The 20,756-nt window shown below is 38.7% G+C and overlaps 1 protein-coding gene across 6 annotated transcripts in view; it reads left to right on the forward strand.

The window, feature by feature from the left end:
• Tanc2 (tetratricopeptide repeat, ankyrin repeat and coiled-coil containing 2) overlaps positions 1–20,756 on the forward strand; it is a 341,666-nt gene that overhangs the window by 313,346 nt on the left and 7,564 nt on the right. For 4 of the 6 annotated variants that reach the window (XM_010637504.1, XM_010637506.1, XM_010637507.1 and 1 more), the window contains 8 exons: positions 1,248–1,341; positions 7,202–7,335; positions 8,312–8,435; positions 15,106–15,281; positions 15,600–15,732; positions 16,285–16,314; positions 17,133–17,224; positions 19,431–19,577. In XM_010637504.1, the coding sequence (XP_010635806.1) occupies positions 1,248–1,341; positions 7,202–7,335; positions 8,312–8,435; positions 15,106–15,281; positions 15,600–15,732; positions 16,285–16,314; positions 17,133–17,224; positions 19,431–19,577 (930 nt within the window). The remainder of the gene's footprint in view (positions 1–1,247; positions 1,342–7,201; positions 7,336–8,311; positions 8,436–15,105; positions 15,282–15,599; positions 15,733–16,284; positions 16,315–17,132; positions 17,225–19,430; positions 19,578–20,756) is intronic. The other 2 variants (XM_010637505.1, XM_010637509.1) reach the window with 1 other exon arrangement.

Raw genomic sequence — 20,756 nt, forward strand, 5'->3', positions numbered from 1 at the left:
GCCTACTTCTAGGGTATAAATATTCCCACCATGGCCAATTTCAACTATGATAATCATTGAACACAAAGGTAGAAGCCATTATGTAATATTTCCACTCTATAGACACAATAAATATAACCTCAGTAGCATAGATAGTAAGAAAATGTAGTTGAATAACTAGGCAGTTATGAGATTTGAGGGAGTTTTGTTTATTTTTTCTAGTGCTGGGGATCAAAGCCAGGGCTTCTTACATGCTAAACAAGGTCCCTACCACTGAGCTACATCTCCAGCTCAAATTTGAGTACTTTTCTACCTTGTTTTTTTTGGGGGGGGGTGCTTTGAGACAGGGTCTCACTATGTACTTGAGCCTGACCTGGAACTCACTGTGTAGCCCAGACTGATCTCAAACTCAGAGCGATCCTCATGCCTCAGCCTCCTGAGTGCTGGGATTATAGACATACGCCACCATGCCCAGCTCTACCTTGTTTTTTAATGTAATTTACTTTAGTATTATTTAATTTTTAATAAATAATTGGTTTTATTTAACAGCTGACTTACAAAATTTCTGAAATGTCGCAGTTAGCTCTTATGGGCCACTGCAAACCAGCTCCCTACTACTGCATAGGATGCTCAGTGAAATAGCTACCCTGTCAACTGATGTGGTATGTCACCAAGAGAATGTTGAATACAATTGAAATCTTTACATTCTATAGAAGACTTTTTAACACTGTCCAGTCAAAATTCCTGGAAATAGAACAATACTTTCTCTTTGTGGTTAGCAGCCGTTGTCCCTATGCTAGACCCAAACAGTCATTCTTCTGAGAGAAAAAAGAATAATCATTCTACTCAGAAGATATATAGGCCCTCAATTTTTTCCATTGCAGCCTTATTGGAAGGATAAAAGAATGTCTCTAACCTTAATAGAAGAAATATGTAGTTTTTAAAAAATCACACACCGGGCTGGGGATTTAGCTCAGTGGTTCCACCACCTGCCTCACAAGTGCAAGGTCCCGAGTTCAATCCCCGTACAAAAAAAAAAAAAAAAAAAAAGTGAATTATGCTCAAAAGAAACATATAAACTGATAGAATAGATGCTTATCAGGGCAATTTTGAGTTTCTGTGCTAAGACAATGAGTTCTGATTCCTTTTATATGCGGGATACGTAGTGATAACTTGGATTACCAAAACATCTTCCAGACCTCACAAGCAGCAATATAGTAACATAGTTTTCCATGTCAAGTTTGAGCTAACACAACTTCTTGTTTCAGATTGTCTCCTACCTACTTGATCTTCCAGAAAAAGATGAAGAAGAAGTGGAGCGAGCACAGATCAACAGCTTTGACAGTCTCTGGGGAGAGACAGGTACTTCTCATGGACATTGCCCTCTCATGTGTTATGTTGTATTTATGTGGACTCTGAATCTCATACCTTCATCTCCCCCCTGCCCCCCCATACCTTTGATACTCTTGATACTCTTCTGTTTTAGGACTTTCGTTTTCTTCCCCCACCCCCGTACCTGGGATTGAACTCAGGTCCTTGCACTAATGAGGCAGTTGCCAGAACCACTGAGCTAAATCCCCAGCCCAGGACTTTTGTTTTTGAGACTGATGTAGCCCAAGTCGGGAAATTTCCCTTTTTTAGTCCATTTCCCTTTGGATTCTGTATACCATTCGCAGTTTCAAACAAAACCTTTCTTTCCCCACTCTTGTTTCCAGATATTTTCAAAAGACTGAAAGTTTGCTTACAGTGTGCCAAAGCAGAGCAGAAAACAGTTGTGGCCTTTCTCTTTTTAACGTGATTTTTGTAGTATTTTTCCCATTAAAATCATTTTGTCCGCCTATAGCTGTAAGCCAGGAGGTTACATTTTTATCCCTCTGAGGTTGAACCCAGGCAGGACCTCATAAATCCCAGACAGGTGCTCTACCACTGAGCCACACTTCCAGCCACATCTGTTTTAACATGACATCTTGGTAGAGTGATAGCTGACACAGTTGAGCTTTACATTATAAGTAAAGTTGCTGCCTCTATGCAAAATGAAGGTACCACCCAGTTAAAGCCCAGCCCCATGCAATTCCCCTTGGGTTTATAACAAAGCAATTTCTGAATCATTTGGTATTCTCTGCAAAATACTTAGCGATACCTGGATGACCCAGGTATCTTCCAAACCTCACAAGCCACTGGTACTCACTGCCAGATAGAAGGCTCTTCCTTGTGACCTTTTCAGGAAATGATTATTGTCTTTCCTCCAAGTCTAAAATAGAGCATCTGGAGAAACATTAGTAATCTTTGATGTGTTTTTATGAATTCTAGACCAGGAAAATGGTTGAGTAACCACAGATATGTGTCATATTTGCCAAGATAAATAGAACAATACTTGGATGGATAATTTAGGGGAAGTATTCTACTAAAAAAGAAAGATGTACATTTTGCTTAGAGTAAGAATGTTACTAAAAATAAGATTCTTGAATTCATTTAAAATTTATAACAACCTATTGAATTATGATATTTTTTCCCATGACAAAATTTCATTTAGGTTTCGTGACTTTAACAATATCACATGGCATGGTCCAAAGCTCAGGAATTTGCTGCTCAAACAATTCCTCCCTCTGTAAGAGCCAAAGGAAGCAGATGCCAGGCAGCTGCAGCTTAAGAGTAAAGGAAAATGTGCAGCTGGAAACAGCTGTTGTCTCTGGAACACCACTCTTAAGAGAAGCTTAAAAAATAAATAAATAAAAATTTTAAAAAAGAGAAGCTAGAGGACAGGCTTTGGGGAAGGGAATGACCAAGACATCAGCAGTTTTGAAGTATCCATATGTGACCCGAGCTATAGAAAGAATGTGTTGCCTTACTTTTCCTGTCAGCACAGCCTTTCCCAATATAGTGTTGCCATACCTCCCAGTAGATCTCTTTTGCCCACAACATGGACATATAACCACTGAGGGTGGCAGAAAGAAAAATCATGGCCCAATGATGATCATGACTAGAAATTACAAAGTTAGTAGTCATTATACCAAATATAACATTCTAGTGTTATACTTGAAAGAAATCCTTAAAAAGCTTCAAGAAGAGAATAAACTAAACAGAGGACTATTTTTATTAATATGAATTAGATATTAGAATAAAACCTTGTGGCCTTGGATTTTAAAAAATATTTTCTTAATTTTCATATGTATGTACTATCTCAAAATTTTAAGAAATTAAAATGTCAGCTGGCTTTTTTTACTACTTGTAGAATTAATATAGCATTTAAAAAAAAACAGGCATGATCTCCAGGCTCATCTATTGCCTATCTTCTCCAGTAATTCCAATTTAAAAACAACATAATGTTATTTCCTATAATGTTGTTTCAGTGCCATCTCAGCATACCTCACGTCCTCCCATACCTGTAAGTCTCTTATTTATCGTTCTTTATCTACCTCAGATTATCTTTTCTTCCTGAAGGCCTTTTCAGATACTTTTCCTTCACCACTCCCATACCACAGACTTATCTCTGTTGTGCTTACCACCCTGCATACTAATGCATTATCTGTTTTTCTTATTCAACCATAGGTTTGTTGAGATCAGAAACAGTGTCTGACAAATAGCTCAATAAATGTTTAACTAATGCTTTGGGTAGCAATAATCAGTTTATGTCTCCCAGCCACCTTGCTACCATTCATCTTAACATGGTGTACTCTTTCCAGGTTGAAAATAGATAAAAGAGTCATTACTTCTCTGCATCCCATCCAACCAACTTTGAGTATTTCTCCAACTCTGAGCTGCATCATCTCTGCCACTTTAAACTCTTTAGCTGTTTCCCTTTGAGGGAAAAAACATTTATGTCAAATAATCTTACTGGCTTCTGACAAGCTAGGGAACAAATTCTTTTTCTGGTCCTTGGAACAAGACTTTGCTCCTGATTGCTATATTTGCTCTAAGAATCAGTTTGTTAACTTTACAGACCTGACTTTACCTTAATCTTTCTTTCAAAAAAGTTCTAACAGTTTTTGATAAGACTCATAAAAATCCAACCAAAGCAAGTCTTGCTCTTGGAATTTGAAAAGTCCAAACTCTGCTTTACATAGTTGTATTTTTTTGAGTTTAAATTGGCCAGCTGTGTTAATGACCATGTCTAGCTATCGACTGAAATTTGCTGCCAAATGACATCATAACTTAAGCAGCAGAGATAATACAACAAAGAAAAATGCCAAATGGAACATTCCCTCCCAAAAAAATGTGTATTCAACAGAGAGAAATGGGCCAACTAGAGAAATGTAACTGCTGGAGTAAACAGTATAACTTTGCAGAAGAGCACTGGCTGTGAATATGCAAACATGTTCTGTGAACTGGCATCACTAACTAATAAGAGGCTTGATTCTGAAATATCTTTTTTTTTCTCCGGGGTGCTGTAGATTCTTTGATGAAAAATAATGCACACATAAGGACGCTTGCAGCAACCCTATCACCTAGTAGCTACTTTAAATGGGATCAGAACAAAGGAGTAGTTTGTTTAATGTACTATAAAAGGATTCTTATGATGTCCAGATCTATATCTGACAGCTTCTTAAACCACTCTGGTGTTCCACCCTATATATACATGAGGTTTTTTCCTGAACAGTTGGAAATACAAACTTGGGAAATAAAGAAGATCCCATGTATTTAAAAGGATCAGGACAAAACTTCTTTGTCAAGTAAATAATTACAGCCATTAACACGTGTGCTCATTCATTCAGAGCTTGAAAATGATTTTCACCCTTAGATAAGACCAAGCCTTCTGTGAGGAACTGAACAGAAATACCAGTGTCAATTTTTTTTTTTGCTACCGGGGATCAAACTCGGGACCTTACACTGACAAGGCAGGCAACCCAGTATCAATTCTGAAATAAAAATTTAAAACACACAAGTCATAAACCTGGCTTAAGAGTACATAAATCATGGAAAACTATCACCCTTCATAAGCCCATCTTATTTTTTTTTATTTTTTTTTCTTTTATTGAGTTTATTGGTACATTTTAGGTATATAGTACAATTATGTTCATTATTGGGATCTTGTACCTTTACAGGACAGGTCTTGGTTCTCATTTTTTTCCCCTTGTCCCTGCCCTCCCTTCACCTCCTCTTCCCCTCCCCATTTACAAACACTTTGTTTCCATTTTTTCATTTTCTCATATTTTTTTCTTTTCCCTTCTTTTATTGAGTTTATTGGTACATTTTAGGTATATAGTACAATTATGTCCATTATTGGGATCTTGTACCTTTACAGGACAGGTCTTGGTTCTCATTTTTTTCCCCTTGTCCCTGCCCTCCCTTCACCTCCTCTTCCCCTCCCCATTTACAAACACTTTGTTTCCATTTTTTCATTTTCTCATATTTTTTTCTTTTCCCTTATTTCCTTTCTCCTACCCTTCCCATTTTCCCTACACCTTTAGCCCTTTTCTTCCTATTTCACATGGTCAATTATCTTATTAGGGCCTTATGTACTATTATAGCTTTTCACACCAGAGAAACTATTCGGTATTTACACGTGTGACTTATATATTTCACTTAGGAGTCTATCCTCAATATGTATCCATTTTCCTATGAATGAATCTAATTTCTCATTCTTTATGGCTGAGTAGTATTCCATTTTACAGAAAAACCACATCTTTATCCAGTTTCCAACTGATGGGCAAATGGGCTGTAAGCCCATCTTATCCTTGGGGAAGGAAAAGATTACTTTAAAATTTATCTTTGTGAAAATTATAGGTGATTTTACTTTTAGTTTTGTATAAGATTCAGTTGTGGATAAATTAGACCAAATCCAAAGACAAGATTCTGTAATTTTCACTTAAATGGAAAAATAATAAAGTGACCATTTGATTTGAATTTCAGTGGCTTTTCTTATTAGATTGCAAAATTTACAAAATGAAATATCTGCACCTGCCAAATGCTGTCATTTTCTGATCTGTCATTTGAATAGGTGGTCATAATGAAGGAAGGACCTGTTGTCTCCCACATCAGTTTTCCAAGTTAATTTAAGGAAAGAAATAAAACTCTTTTCTTTAAAATGAAGTATAATCCCTGACATCTAATAGTTTTCCATCCTCCCCACCCTTCATCCATTCTATAGAATAATAAATCTATGCATTTTTAATTTCCTAGATAAATAAAATAAATACTTATTTGTTAAAAGATGGACTTACTATCTGCAAATTCCTTTTTCTACTATTAAAACAGCACACTGAGGCTACAGGAGACACTCAGAGACATTCCACTCTATGAAAGACCATAAAATGTTTTTCTTCCTGCTGTGTCCTTTACACATTTTTTTTCTTAGACAAGGTCTTGCTAAGTTGCCAAAGCTTGGCTATAACTTGATCTCCTCCTGCCTCAGCCTCTCAAAATGCTGTGACTACAAAAATGCCCTACCACACATGTCCAGCTATCTCCTTTATTTTATATTCAGAAGAAAATAGTTTATCACACTTTTTTATCTTCAAGACTATTATCTTGAGCACTTCTGATCCTCATACAAAAATGATTGCAAATATAGGAGAATCTTGTACTTCAGTTAATGAGGAAGGAAGAAAGGAGGGAGATAGGCAGGCAAGCAGAAAGACATGCCCACCCAGGGCTTTTAGACTGCAATTTCTGACTTTGATTCATTGGGTTTGAGAGCTCAGGAATAAAAGTTAGTCAGAGGTGGTTCCCAGCGAACTCTAAAAAAAGATTTCATTTCTACAGAGTCTCTTCTCTCTAGATACCACTTACACATAGACTAGCAGAAGATTTATAGGTAGGACAAGGCATCAAAAGAGAGGTAAGCCAAAGCAGGGAAGACAATCTGGGTAGGAAAAAAACCAAGTGAGTTTGACAAAGATGATTTTTCAGTAGATTATTACTATTGCCCTAAGAAACATTCTCCCACAGGGTATGGTGGTGTACACCAGTAATCGCAGCACTTTGGGAGACTGAGACAGAAAGATTATAAGTTTGAGCCCAGCCTAAGCAATTCAGCAACTTTAGCAAGACTCCATCTCAAAAAATAAAAAAGGTCTGAGAACGTAGCTCAATACAAAGGCCCTGGGTTTGATTCCCCGTATCCAAAAAACAAAAAATTCTTTGGCTGGGCAGTCACAATCACTATTTCGAAGGTAAACTAGCAGTTATATAAATACTTGGAAGTACCTGAAGGTCATGCTTAATATTAAGGTTCAAAAAGGACAAGAATCTCCTAACCTCAGTCTTTGTTCTCTGCCCTCAGCCCTTACAGCTGCAGCCGGCAGGGGTAAACTGGAGGTGTGCCGTCTGCTCTTGGAACAAGGTGCTGCAGTGGCCCAGCCAAACCGCCGAGGGGCGGTGCCCCTATTTAGCACTGTTCGCCAGGGCCACTGGCAGGTAAGCAGGTAGTAACTTCCAGCTCCTCAAGCATGAATGAGTTCCAGGTCGAAATTCTGATGCAAAGAGTAAAAAGATCATAAATTTTGGTTACCTAGAAGCCATCAGGTTTGAGGACTTGGGCTTTTGTTATATTCTTCTTAAGAAGGTGATAAAAAATTAACATTCAGCAAGGGCTGGGGATTTAGCTTAGTGGCACTACGGTTGGGCTTAATGCCCTGAGTTTAATCCCCAGTACCAAAAAGAAAAAGAAAAATTAATGTTCGAAACCATCATTGTGATCTAGATTGATGACCTGCCTTTGTCCTTATCTCAAAGTAACCTCATTCTCACATTTCACGGTATCCACAAGCTCAGTGAAAAGTTCATGTCCCTGTTAACCATTCACTGGTAGTGTCTCAGTCTTGCTAAAAGAAAATGTAGTACATGCACATTCTAGTTTTGTGATCTTTCCAGATGTTTGGATTACAAACGCTAATCTCTATATTTGGGATGAAAAAGAAAGCATACTGATAATAATCTTTAAAAGTATTTGACTAGGAAAAAGAAGACTCTAGAAAACATGCTAAAGAGGTATCAGAGGCACTTTTCTGTAGTCACTCCAGTGGTAAATATTCACTGTTACAGGCAAGCCTGTAGCTCCTTCGAGGTTAATAAAATGTCACTGACAATAAAATGGCAGTGACTTGTGTTGGAGCTTCCATTATAATGTTTAATTACATCTTTACTTTTTTTCTTTCTTCTTTTTTTCTTCTTAGTGGCTCAGGCAGATATTCAGAGATGAATCCTCATTTTACTATCTCTAAGATAATTAGAGATTATTAGGGTCCACATGGCACTGGGAGCATGCAGATACTTACAATAGAAAGCTACTTATAGAAGTACTCCTATACAGCAGAAGTACCTGTACCTGACCAGCATGTCTTTTCAGCAGACTTCCTTGAGCAAACTGGTCCCTGTTTCTCTCCACTTTCAGATTGTTGATCTTCTGCTCACCCATGGAGCTGATGTCAATATGGCAGATAAGCAAGGCCGCACTCCCCTAATGATGGCTGCTTCTGAAGGCCACCTGGGAACCGTTGACTTTCTACTTGCACAAGGTCAGTCCTGGAATATGAGCTCTGGGCAGTCAGTGCCCATAATTACCTATGATTTCTAGCAGTAGACTCCAGGAGATATTAAGAATAAATATTATTAATCTAGTTGATTAGAAATTAAAAGGTTGTCTCCTGTCCACTTATGTACAGCGGAATCCTTCCATCTTTGAAATTTTTCATTTCCTTATGTCCTGAGGTATTTAAATCAAGTTAACATGTTCTGAACTCTTTCAATCAACTTAGTAATCTTCAAACTTTAATTTTTAAATGTACATTCAATAATTGTTCATCTTCCAGGGATTTTTTACTTTCTCAATTCTTTTGTAAACCTATACAACTCATATTTTTCTTGAATCCAAAGACAACAAAGCGAAGTTAAGACACCTGTTAACAGTGGGACTCTATTTGGGGAATCAGGATATTATTATGAGGCTGTTAAAATAAGTTCCTTTTGACACTTACCAATATCCCCCAAGTTCTTGGAATGGGAAATAAGTTAAAGGAAATGTTATTATATGAGCTTGATGAACTTTTTTTCCTATAGCGATCCACCTTCAAAGAGCATTGCAGGCTTCTATTAGTGCTATTACCTTAGTCACCTGTACAAAACAGTGATTGTTTATATAAAAAAATCAACAAATGTGATTATATAAAATTTTAACGCTTCTCACAGCAGAAGATACTGCCAGAGTGAAGAGGTAATCTACAAAATGAGAAAAAAATTTCCATCTACTTCTCAAATATCTAGAACATATGAATATATAAAATCAGATCCCCCAAAAAACAAAAGGTCCAATAAAAAAGGCAACTGAAATGAATAGACACTTCTCAGAAATACAAGTGATCAATAAATACATTAAAAATATTCACCTTCTCTGGCCATCAAAGAAATGCAAAATAAAATGACATTGAGATTCTGTCTCACTCCAAAAAGAATGGCTGTCAACAAGAAATCTAAAAATAAAGCTAGGAATGGTAGCACATGCTTATAATCCCACCACTCAGGAGGCTGAAGCAGGAGGATCACCATGATGAGTTCAAGACCAGCCTAAACTTCATAGCGAGACTCTGCCTCCGAGCTGGGTGTGGTGGCGCATGCCTGTAATCCCAGCACTCGGGAGGCTGAGGCAGGAGGATCGTGAGTTCGAGACCAGCCTGGGCTGCATAGTGAGTTCCTGGTCAGTCTCAACTACATAGTGAGACCCTGTCTCAAAAAACAAAACCAAAACAACAAAACGAAAAAGAAAGAAGTCAAAAACAATAACAAATACTGGAAAGGATGTGAGAGAAAAGGCACCCTTCTGCATTGTGGATGGGAATGTAAATTAGTATAACCACTGTGGAAATCAGTATAGAGATACCTCAAAAAACTAAAATTAGAAATCCCATTCAATATCTCTTCTAGATATTTTCCTGAAAGAGTTAAAGATAATCATACTACAGCAATACACGAAAATCCATGTTTACAGCAGCACAACTCATAATAGCTAAGTCTTGGAAATAATCTATATATCTATCAACAAATGAGTGCAGAAAGAAAATATGATATTTATATACAGTTACTACTCTACCATAAAGGGTAAATCTGAGTCCTTTGTAGGAAAATGGATGTATCTTGAGACCATAATATTAAGTAAAATAAATCAGACACACAAGCTCAAATATTGCATGACTTCTCTTATATGAAAAACCCAATGTATAAATAATTTGAAAAGCAAAATAAAAGGTAGACAACAGAAAACAGAGAGATCTTTTACAAATGGAAAGGAAATCTAGTGGTGAAGGAAAATTAAAAGAATTAGGTTATGTACATGTACCTACCCCCTTCCAATGAATGTTATCATTATGTACTGCAAACATATACAAAAAAAAGAACAGTAATTGTTGATGGTAGACCACAGATCTCTGTAGTAGCCGCAAAACTCATCACCAGTAACACTACAGTGCCATCTAGTGAAACTTTATTTGCATGAAGCAGGAGGTAACAAAGTAAAGCTATACTGACTTTATTCCAGTTAGCCCCTGCTATTAGTAAATTGGACTTAAACATCTGCACAAGTACCAAGTTTCCTTCAAGGAAACCAACCTCCCGGAGAATTATGCCTAGGCCTAAGCAGCTGAGAAAGTTGAGCTAGGAAGAGAACTAGGTTTCTTCTAAGATACCCACCCAGCCCATTTCAAAACATACTAGATCTTGCACAGAAAATCTGTTGCCTTAACCTCATTCTCAAGGGTGTGTTAGATGCAGAGTTGCTCTGCAAGTTTACAAAGTGGTTCTTGCCTCCCCGGTGCAAACTATAAAACAACTCTGGTTTCATGATACCTATCCTCATTTCTGCTTAGAAGAGAAGGAGGCTTTGGGGATAAGAGGACGGAATGGCCAGGCGTGGTAGCTCACGTCTGTAATCCCAGCACTCGGGAGGCTAAGGCAGGAGGATCGCTGTGAGTTCCAGACCATCCTGGACTACATAGTGAATTCCAGATCAGTCTCAACTACATAGTGAGACCCTGTCTCAAAAAAAAAAAAGAGGATGAAATGTGGCTGGATTCTCAAGGTTATACTTAAAGCAGCAAATGGAACTATTCAGAATAAACCATTTCCACAGGAAAGGGCAAGACCTCTTCAGATATTGATAACGTTTAGATCGCTGCAGTGTCTGCCATCTGCCAGTAAAAGCTCTTTCGGCACTGATTCCAGAGATTTGTTGTTCCTGCTTCTAAAAACATTCTGGTCTTTGGACTAGTTCATTTTTTTTTTTTCATACTCAGAGGCTTTCACTAAGTCAACAAATTCTACACACATTTAGCCTACATTATTTATAGAACACTATGGTAGAAACTATGCCTGGTTTTTATTTTTTTAATAATTTGGGTTTAATAACAGGGTTTATAATATGGCAAAGAAAAGATGAAACAAAAACAAACACCTTAAAAGGCAGTAGATGATGGAGTACTAGCATGCCGTAAAGAAGAATAAATTTGAGTTATTTGTAGAAAAAATCGATGCCCTTTGAGACAGTGTTAAGTATATCAGATATACAAACTTCAGTATCACAAGTCTTCTTATTTCTTTTATATGAGAATCCCAAAGTATAATATAAAAAACAAGATAAAAGATAGATAATAGGAAACAGGGAGCTTGCAGACAAGAAGAGAACAAAAAGATAGAGGGAAAAGGGAGTAAATAGAAGGGAAAGGGAAGTAAAAAATTAAAATGTTATGTATGTGTGCCAACTCCCCATGGTGAATGTAATCATATACAGCAAATTTGTATTAATAGAAAAATTTAAAGAAATTATTAAACTAAATAAATATTTAAAGGCAGAGAATCGTTCAAATAAAAGTAGTTGAGTTAGATAGACTTTGACATTTGAATAGAAACAATGTTTTTTGGGGTTTGTTTTTTTTTTTTGGTATCAGGGATTGAACTCGGGTCTTTGTGCTTGTGAGGCATGCGCCAACCCACTGAGCTAATCCCCAGCCCAGAAACAGTGTTTTATATTTAGGAAGAGGAAATAATGTAGATGAAAGATCAAGGAGGAATAACAGCACAGAATAACTTTGAGGAAATAGGTGGGTTTTCTAGTGTCTGAAGACTATTGGAAAATAAACCTGGAAAGAAAGGTATGTAAAAAAATGGGAAATGGCCAGTTTAAAAGTATTTGTAGAGTTTGGTTATAGTAGTACAAACCTGTAATCCCAGCACTTAGGAGGCTGAGATAGGAGGATCACCACGAGTTCAGGGCCAGCCTGGGATACATAGTTCAAGACCATAGCGCATTTCAAAATTTTTAAAAATTGAATTTATCTCTGCAGGAAATGGACTAGTCTTTAAAGGCAGAGATGGGGCTAGAGGTTTAGCTGAATGATAGAGTGCTAGCATCCTACCCACAAGACCTTAGGTTTTTTAAAGAGGAGTTTATGTCAGAGTTGTGGTTTTTTTTGTTTTTTTTGTTTGTTTGTTTGTTTTTTGTTTTTTTCTTTTTGGTACCGTGGATCGAACTCGGGTCCTTGCACTTGCGAGGCAGGCCACCAAACCATTGAGCTAAATCCCCGGCCCTGTGCTTTTTTTTTAATTAAAAAAAAAAATCACCATGGTAGTAGTATATATGAGTAGTAAATCTGATGAAGGAATACTAGTGGGGCGAGATGTCAATTAGAATTAGAATAGGTGAGACATAATGAGGTCCTAATACAGGGGTAGTCACTATCAGAACAAAAGAACCAAGTGCAAGAAATTTTTTTTTTTTTTTTTTGGTACCAGGGATCGAACTCAGGTCCTTGTGCTTACGAGGCAGGCAGCAGAACCACTAAGCTAAATCCCCGGCCCTCACAAGAAATATTTTAGACGTAAAGACTAATTTATATGTAGGAAATACAGATAAATATAGATAAAAGGGTTGATAAAAACTCCACAGTTGTAAGTGGATGTTACAACTTTGGATGAAAATTATGATTTTATTAACTGCATAGAAAAGAGAAGATTGCAAATCAAATTTGGGAAGTATTGATTAATACTTCCAAATTTGAAAATTTTATGAATTTATATCATATGTACATCCTTTTAATTTCTTAAAGTCCAGTTCCTTTATCTTTGGAAAATCATATACATTTAATACCTTCTTTTCCTTCTGTTTTTTTCTATCCAGGGAAACTGTCCAAGGAGTTTATAGATATTACATCAGAGAAAGCTCTTGGATTCTCTCCTATATTCACATTCATTCCATGTTAAAAGTCAGTGTTTTACTTTGTAAACTAAACCATTATGAGAAAAGCTTTCACTGAGGTTAGAGGTATTTAGTACCTTCTAGCTTTAAATCCTACCATGAAAAGCCACATCATCTGCTGACCTCTTGGTATACAAAAGTGAGAGGTCAGATGACCCTGAGCCTGGCTGTGGTGGGTCTTAAGCTTGAACTGACATCTGAATCTTACTCAACTTACCAGCCAGCCTGGCAGGTGTCCATGTGCATTAAGTTGATCTCTAGTTAGTAAATATGAAGTGCCATCTGGGGGGTCTTAGGTACTCTTCAAAACTGTCATAGAAATGATAGGCTCCTCGCCATCAAGGACTCAGTCTAGGCCCAAGAACCAAACACACACAGAATTTAGACTGCTTACAAACCAAAACAGCATTTCTTTTTTTTCTTTTTTTTTTATTTGGTCCCTGGGATCAAACTCAAGATCTTGCACTTGCGAGACAGGCGCAGCATCACTGAGCTAAATCCCTGGCCCTACAAAACAGCATTTCGAGTATGCTGGATCCTTACAGATAATACAAGAATAACATGTAAAATATAAAAGGGACTAGGAGGATAGGGATGAGGTTATTGAAGAAGGTTACACATATGTATAGTAGAAGGGCTGAATCAAGCTATTTATCATATTCATTATTCCATATAAATGGTTTTCATTATTATTGTTGCTGAAACACTTAAAATCTCTTAGCAGTTTTCAAATACATAATATTTTACTACACATTATATTCTCCATCATGAACTCTTCCATTCCCCAACCTTTGTCAAACACTATTTTAGTCTTTTTATGAGCTAGCCTTGTCTCCTCACCCCACCCCCCAGTACTGAGGATTGAACCACAGCGCTCTGCCACTGAGCTACACTCCCAGTGCACCTCCTTTCCCTGCTTTGAGACAGAGTCTCACTGAGTTGTCCAGTCTGGCTTCAAAATTGTGATCCTCCTGACTTGGTCTTCTGAGCAGCTAGGATAACAGGTCTGTGCCACCAAACCCAGATGAGCTGGACTTCTTCAGATTAAATTCAGAATTTCTTTTGTGACCTGGGCTAAGTACTCTTCCATGAGTACATTTCCCCCACTTCATAGGGAGAAACTGGCCTGGTACTATCATCAATGATAAACATCTGCTGAGCTTCTGTTTTATGAGACTCTCTCAAGTTTACATTATTATAAATGGAAGACTCTAACTCAGTTCAGAAAATAGCCACAATAGGAATTGATTATATCCAAGTGGGATACATAAAAACACATAACAACATATTGCACAGATGCAAGATGAAGTAAGTGAACTGGGAGAAACTTCTTGGAGGCAGGGACAATTGAGATAATTCCTAACAAATGAGTAAAAGTGATACATGGAGAAAGAAAAGATACTCCATGTGGGAGTAACATAACCAAAAGTGAGGATTCAAGAACATTATGGGAGATTCTAGAGGCACTGAGTACATCTATTTGACCAAAGTAGAAGATTCTCACAGGGGAGTGATGGCACTGAAGGGTGAAGACTAAAGTTGAGGGTTGTGGAAGATAACAACTACCCAGGGCAACTAAGCTCTATTGGCAGTTTTTTTGTTTTGTTTTGTTTCTTTGGGGGGGTTGGGATTTTGGGGGGAGTTTTGAGACAGGGTCTCACTATGTAGTTGAGACTCACCTGGAACTCACTATGTAGCCCAGGCTGGTTTCCAACTCACAGCGATCCTCCTGCCTCAGCCTCCCAAGTGCTGGGATTAGACATGCACTACCATGCCTGGCTCTATTGGCAGTTTAGAGGGTCAGTTTTTTTGTTTTGTTTTGTTTTGTTTTGTTTTTTACAATGGATGTATCCAGAAACAAAAGGCAGAACATGGACTTTGAGGACTACCCCATCATCATAAATTTTCCTGTTTTCTCAGTTCCACATTAACACTTGCTTTTATAGGTGCCTCCATTGCTCTAATGGATAAGGAAGGGTTGACAGCACTCAGCTGGGCTTGTCTGAAAGGCCATCTCTCAGTGGTACGCTCTCTGGTGGATAATGGAGCTGCCACCGACCATGCTGACAAGAATGGCCGTACCCCACTGGACCTGGCAGCTTTTTATGGTGATGCCGAAGTGGTGAGTGCTTTTAAACAACCTCAAGAGAGTAGGGTGTTCACCATCAGTAATACTCACTGGAGTCAAAGGTCAAGTCACATTTTAATGATTCCTGGTGTAGGGTTCTCAGAGCTATACTTACAAGAGAGCAAGAATATGCAAAACACTATTAAAGACCAAGAATATAGCTGTGGCTTGAAATACCATGGCTGTATAGCCTGGTTCAGACTAGCAGTTGAGTAAAAGGCAGGCAGCAGCCAGCTCCCGAATGAATGAATGCAGTGAAGAATGCTGGGCAATGCTGCACCTGTTAACTGTTCTGCCTAATCCCTGTTGTAGGTCCAGTTCCTGGTAGATCATGGGGCCATGATCGAGCACGTTGACTACAGTGGAATGCGCCCTTTGGATAGGGCAGTAGGGTGCCGGAACACTTCTGTTGTTGTCACTCTCCTGAAGAAAGGAGCCAAAATAGGTAGGAGAAAGAAAGGTGGTATTGGCCATCTGTGCCCAGGGGCCAGACTGGTCCAGTGGTCTGACTACCCAGGGTGTTTAGTGTGGTTGTGTGTAGTTCCCTCTACCCTGGCCCAGTTATTGTCCAAGTGAGCAAAAAGACTTCTGGCCCAGAGAGCTCCATCTGAGCCATGGTCTGACGTACTTTGCATCCAGGTTCTCTGCCATGCCCCTTGTAGCCTTAGCCAGGAGGCTGCGCTAAACTTAAAAACATCTCAGTGCTGCCTCTGTACCAGCCCCACACTGCGAGTATCCTGGATCCCTGCAGTGCCATGAGCCTTTGCTTTCCCTTGCTCTGAATGTGCTTCAGATTCTCAAGACCCTGCTGCCTCTGTCCCAGCTGCTCCCCCACCCCACAGACCTGTAGACGAGGGTTGGCTGATGTGCTGGCTTTTTGCTGCCTGCCTCTCACTGCTGCTTTTTCCTTCTTTTTTTTTTTTTTTTTTTTTTTTTTTCACCTTCATCCATTTTTTTTTCCTCTTCTACAACTTTTTGTTTTCTCCTTTCTTTGAAGGTTGTCAGACGTTACCGAGTCGCCCACGAGGTATATTTCACCGCTGTCAGCATCAGGCGTGGTCTGATGGCTTGGTCAGCTTTGCCTTCTCCTTTTAATTTTAGCCTGCATGAGTTCCCTACACCTCTAATCTTTTAATTTACTTCACCTTAAAAGAAGATTTTTTTTAATGACTGTTGTAGAGAATAACTTGAACTTTTGATAACTAACCCTGAAAAGCTTAGTTGGTAAATAAGCCCCTCTGTAAACTAATCAATTTAACCTTCTCTTTCTTTTGTGGGTAAAGTAGTCCTCAATAACATTGGTTTGTTTCACATCTATTTGACATTCAAACTGTGCTCCTGGTTCAAAGTGCATGTCAGGGAGTCCAATTCGGTACTTATAAATCAAGGGAGCCTTTAGAGACTTTACTGGTTTCCCTTCTGCAAAATACATATTTAAAAATTAAGAGTCTAAACATCTGGAAGTTTTGAGTCCCAAATCAAAAATAAATTACCTTTCTCAAATGTTGTAATGACCTTTAATATAAATCTTTTCTCCCAGTTTCTTGATGTAAAATAATTCCACACTATGCCATTGTGTTCCCATATGCAACACAAAGGCTCTGCTGCCTTCCTGTGGTACAAACTCAGACAGTTCAGATATTCTTATTTTAAGGTGAATACAAACCCAACACAGCTTCTTTACAGTGGGAGTCACTACAATACTCCCAGGTCTTATGAGGTAATTACTGTGGAACAAGTTGTTCTCTCAGCAGAAATTCCCCCAGGATGTTTTTTTTCACATAGCTTCGTACCACCCTTACATAGTATGAGTTTTTTACCCATCATGCATCCTGTACACTACAGGTCCAGCCACATGGGCGATGGCCACCTCCAAACCAGACATCATGATCATCCTGTTGAGCAAGCTGATGGAAGAGGGGGACATGTTTTATAAGGTGAGGGTGGGAGGAACATTTTCCTCAAAAAACAAAAACACTTTTTTTCTATATGTAGAACCTTCCAAATCTTGACAGTTACCACCCCTTAGCTAGAGAAGAAGGTAGAATGCCATTCCTCAGTGATTGGCTCCAACACTGAAGATCCTGGGGTTTTGCCTTCCCAACAAGAGTAACCTAGCTTTGCCTGCAACCCATTAAGCTAAAGCCCTAGTTTCATCTGGTCTTTAACAGATGGTAACATCAATTTTACATTGACTCTGTTAAGTGACATTTTACAGGACAAGTAAAAATAAAATTATGTAGTGTAGCTATTTCCAGTCTATTGATTGTAGCTTTCATATTTAATATATACATAGGTTTAAAAATCAGTAAATATGATAGCATATCAGCATCCTTGAATAAGACAATGAAACCAAGAGAAGTACCAGTTGTAAGATTTGTTTAATGTCACTGCACTGAATGACAACCAAAAAAATCTTTTTGCACTCATAATTCAAAATGAAGTCTCCATACCCTAACATAAATGTGTCCCATTAAAGTTCCTTAAGACTATTCCATGTCAGGCCAGGGATTTAGCTCAGTAGCACCATTGCCTGCCTCAAAAGCACAATGTCCCAAGTTTGATCCCGGGTATCCAAAAAAACAGACTATTCCATGTCAAAGTCATCTCACGTTTAGATTAGCTGAATCATCTTCTCCTGAAGGTGAATGCCAATCCAATCCAGTCTTTAATAGTGAGCATCCCTGAGACATTCCCAGGTCCAAAAGATGAAGAAATGATTGTGAAGCATGTTATCCCTACCATATGTCAGAAGTATACAAGTACTTGGGCTCTGAATTCTATTTCCTGAATACCCTTTAAGTGAGAGTCATGTAACCGAGGACTCGTGGAAAGTTTGAGCCCTGACCCAACCTTGATTTTATGTTACTTCAAAAAAAGTTCTCATTGCTCTAGACGTCATATTTCTGGAACTTAGAGTGGCATTGTTCTTAAAAATCTAAGTCTTGGTCATAGCATGACTTCTGGTATTCCAAGGCAAAGAATCTGACCTAATGAAAATAAGCAGAACTATTATTGTTCCCACTCAGAATTCTACTCTGGAAGACTCCAGTTTTCTCCTAGAAAATGTACTAACTAAAGGGAGAATAAAAGATTGCAACCTGAGGAGATGCAGCAATGCAGATGGAATACAGTGGATTAAGGCAGGAGATGCCTTCTGTGTTCTTTCTGGACTCAACTTACAGATTTTCAGATACAAAATGGAAGACAAACTCAAGGCCCCTGTGTCTAGATCCTTAACTTGGTCATAAATTTATTTCATCTTTAAAGATCCCTTTTACAAAGGCAGATGGAATCACACACACACACACACACACACACACGCAATGTTTTGGTAGTACTGAGCTATATCACCAGCCTGGTGTTTTGTTTTGTTTTATGTTTTATTTTGAGATGGTCTCATTAAGTTGCCCAGGCTGGGCTCAAACTTGGAATCCTCTTGCCTCAGCCTCCTAGATAAAAATCACAAATTCTAAGCTTCACTTCTCTACTACCATCTATCCTGTTCCTTTGCCCCCTTCCTCAGGGGAAACTAGTTGACATTATTTTCTACCATGAGATGAGGGAAGCAACACTTGGACCGTTTGAGTTATCATACTCTTTATAAAGAGAATGAGCTCTTCTGAAAGACAGCATAGTAAACCAGAAGACAGAAAAAGAATCTCCAAACAAAGCAGAAACTAAGGAAGACACAGTAACTAGTACATAGAGACAGCCATTCAAGAAAAATCAACTTTGAAATGAACAAGGATAGTCCTTTGGAATCAAGTTGGGAAGCTGGGTCCAGAGCCTTCCATTTGTCAAGGCTTTGTTTCCCTGGCTTGTAACTTGAGTATCCCTTTCAACCTGATGTTTCCTACGAGAGAGTTAGTTACCTTTAGAAAAGACTAGACCTGGAATGGGGATGTGGCTCAGTAGTACAGCACTTGTCTAGCATGTGTGAAGCCCTGGGTTTGATTCCCAGCACTGCCAGGGGAAAATATATAGAAAAATAAAAAAAAAAGACTTCTGTTCTCACTATCAGAGTATGTGGTAGACTAAACCCATAGTGACAACTGCTGAGAGCAGGAAGGGAAGAGGGATGAAATTTCCTCAGCTGCTCAGCAGACCAACGGTATACTTTTCTATCTTGTACCTCCTTAGAAAGGTAAAGTAAAGGAAGCTGCCCAGCGCTACCAGTATGCTCTGAAGAAATTCCCTAGAGAAGGGTTTGGTGAGGACTTGAAAACCTTCCGAGAGCTAAAAGTGTCTCTCCTCCTCAACCTCTCTCGATGTCGCCGGAAAATGAATGTAAGTCTCTCTCATCCCAACTCTTTTCTTTAGTCCTGGAAATTGAAAGTTCATGCCACTCACTAGCTTTGTACCAGGCCCCTGAAATCTTTGCTGTCCCATTCGGAACTTGGTTGTCCTTCACAGAGCACTGACATTTGCAATTTGAAAGAAATCAAGTCTAAGTGTACTTCGTTTCTCAAGCTATAGAAAAGTTAATGTTGTGAGCACCTTGTAGCATTTTGAATTTCCACTGAAAGAAATTGGAATACCGTCACCCTCATCCCCATCCCTTCCCTACCAAGTCATTTTTTTGCTCCTTGGGAAAATGGGGCAGTGGTCTCTACAACTCCAGTTACAATCAGTTATGGATTTTAGTCATTGCCCACCTTTCTAATATATGCCCCACTCATTTATGGAAGGGCTAGGAAAAGGGCTCAGAACCATCAACTGCAAGGTTTAATTTCTAAAACTATTCTTGAACTTTTTGCTTTCTTCTACATCTTTTTATTCCAGGATGCCATGTCTCTTCTTACCCTGGAGGAAATCTTAGAACTCTTCCTGTCCTTTGTTATCTCCCTATGTCGTGGTTCTGGTTCCTTCTTGCTTGCCTTGCAGATAGTCCCAGGTGCCCTGAGCCACTGCTCCTTTGACCTGAAGACACTCTTGAGCCAAGAAACCTTTCATATTCTAAGCTAGTATGAGAGGAATAGCTAAGATCATGTGAGAAATCACTGATATCCGTTAGCCTTTGGTCTCACAGTTCCTCAGGAGGTAGAAATAATTCTAAGTGTTGATTAGTAAAGAACTCAGCCTCACCAAAACAGTGTTCCAGCTGACAAGGAGTCTGCATCAATTCCAGGAAGATTGTGGATATGGCCTTTATATCATCAATCCTGTTCCTAAAAGCTAACAATGAAGAAAGCCTCAAGATAGACTTGGCCATCTCAGAAGACATGGTTATGACCTTCAGAGGCAGAGTTGTCCCAGGGTGCTGAGAGGAGTGGGGACATGAAAGGTGTCCCTTTTGCAGGGCGATATCTCTAGTCAAGGCAGCAGGGTGGTTCTGCCTGACCATTTTCCTGTGAAACAGAAGAAATAGCCCTAAGGATCTCCTATGGTTCCAGCTAGTGAAAATAAGCCAAAACTCAGAAGTTGCTGCCAGCTTGCTGACTTCTTTTTGTTCCTATCAAATAATCT

This window comes from Fukomys damarensis, unplaced genomic scaffold (genome assembly GCF_012274545.1).
Source record: "Fukomys damarensis isolate Sample0158 unplaced genomic scaffold, DMR_v1.0_HiC HiC_scaffold_23, whole genome shotgun sequence".
Classification (NCBI taxonomy): domain Eukaryota; kingdom Metazoa; phylum Chordata; class Mammalia; order Rodentia; family Bathyergidae; genus Fukomys; species Fukomys damarensis.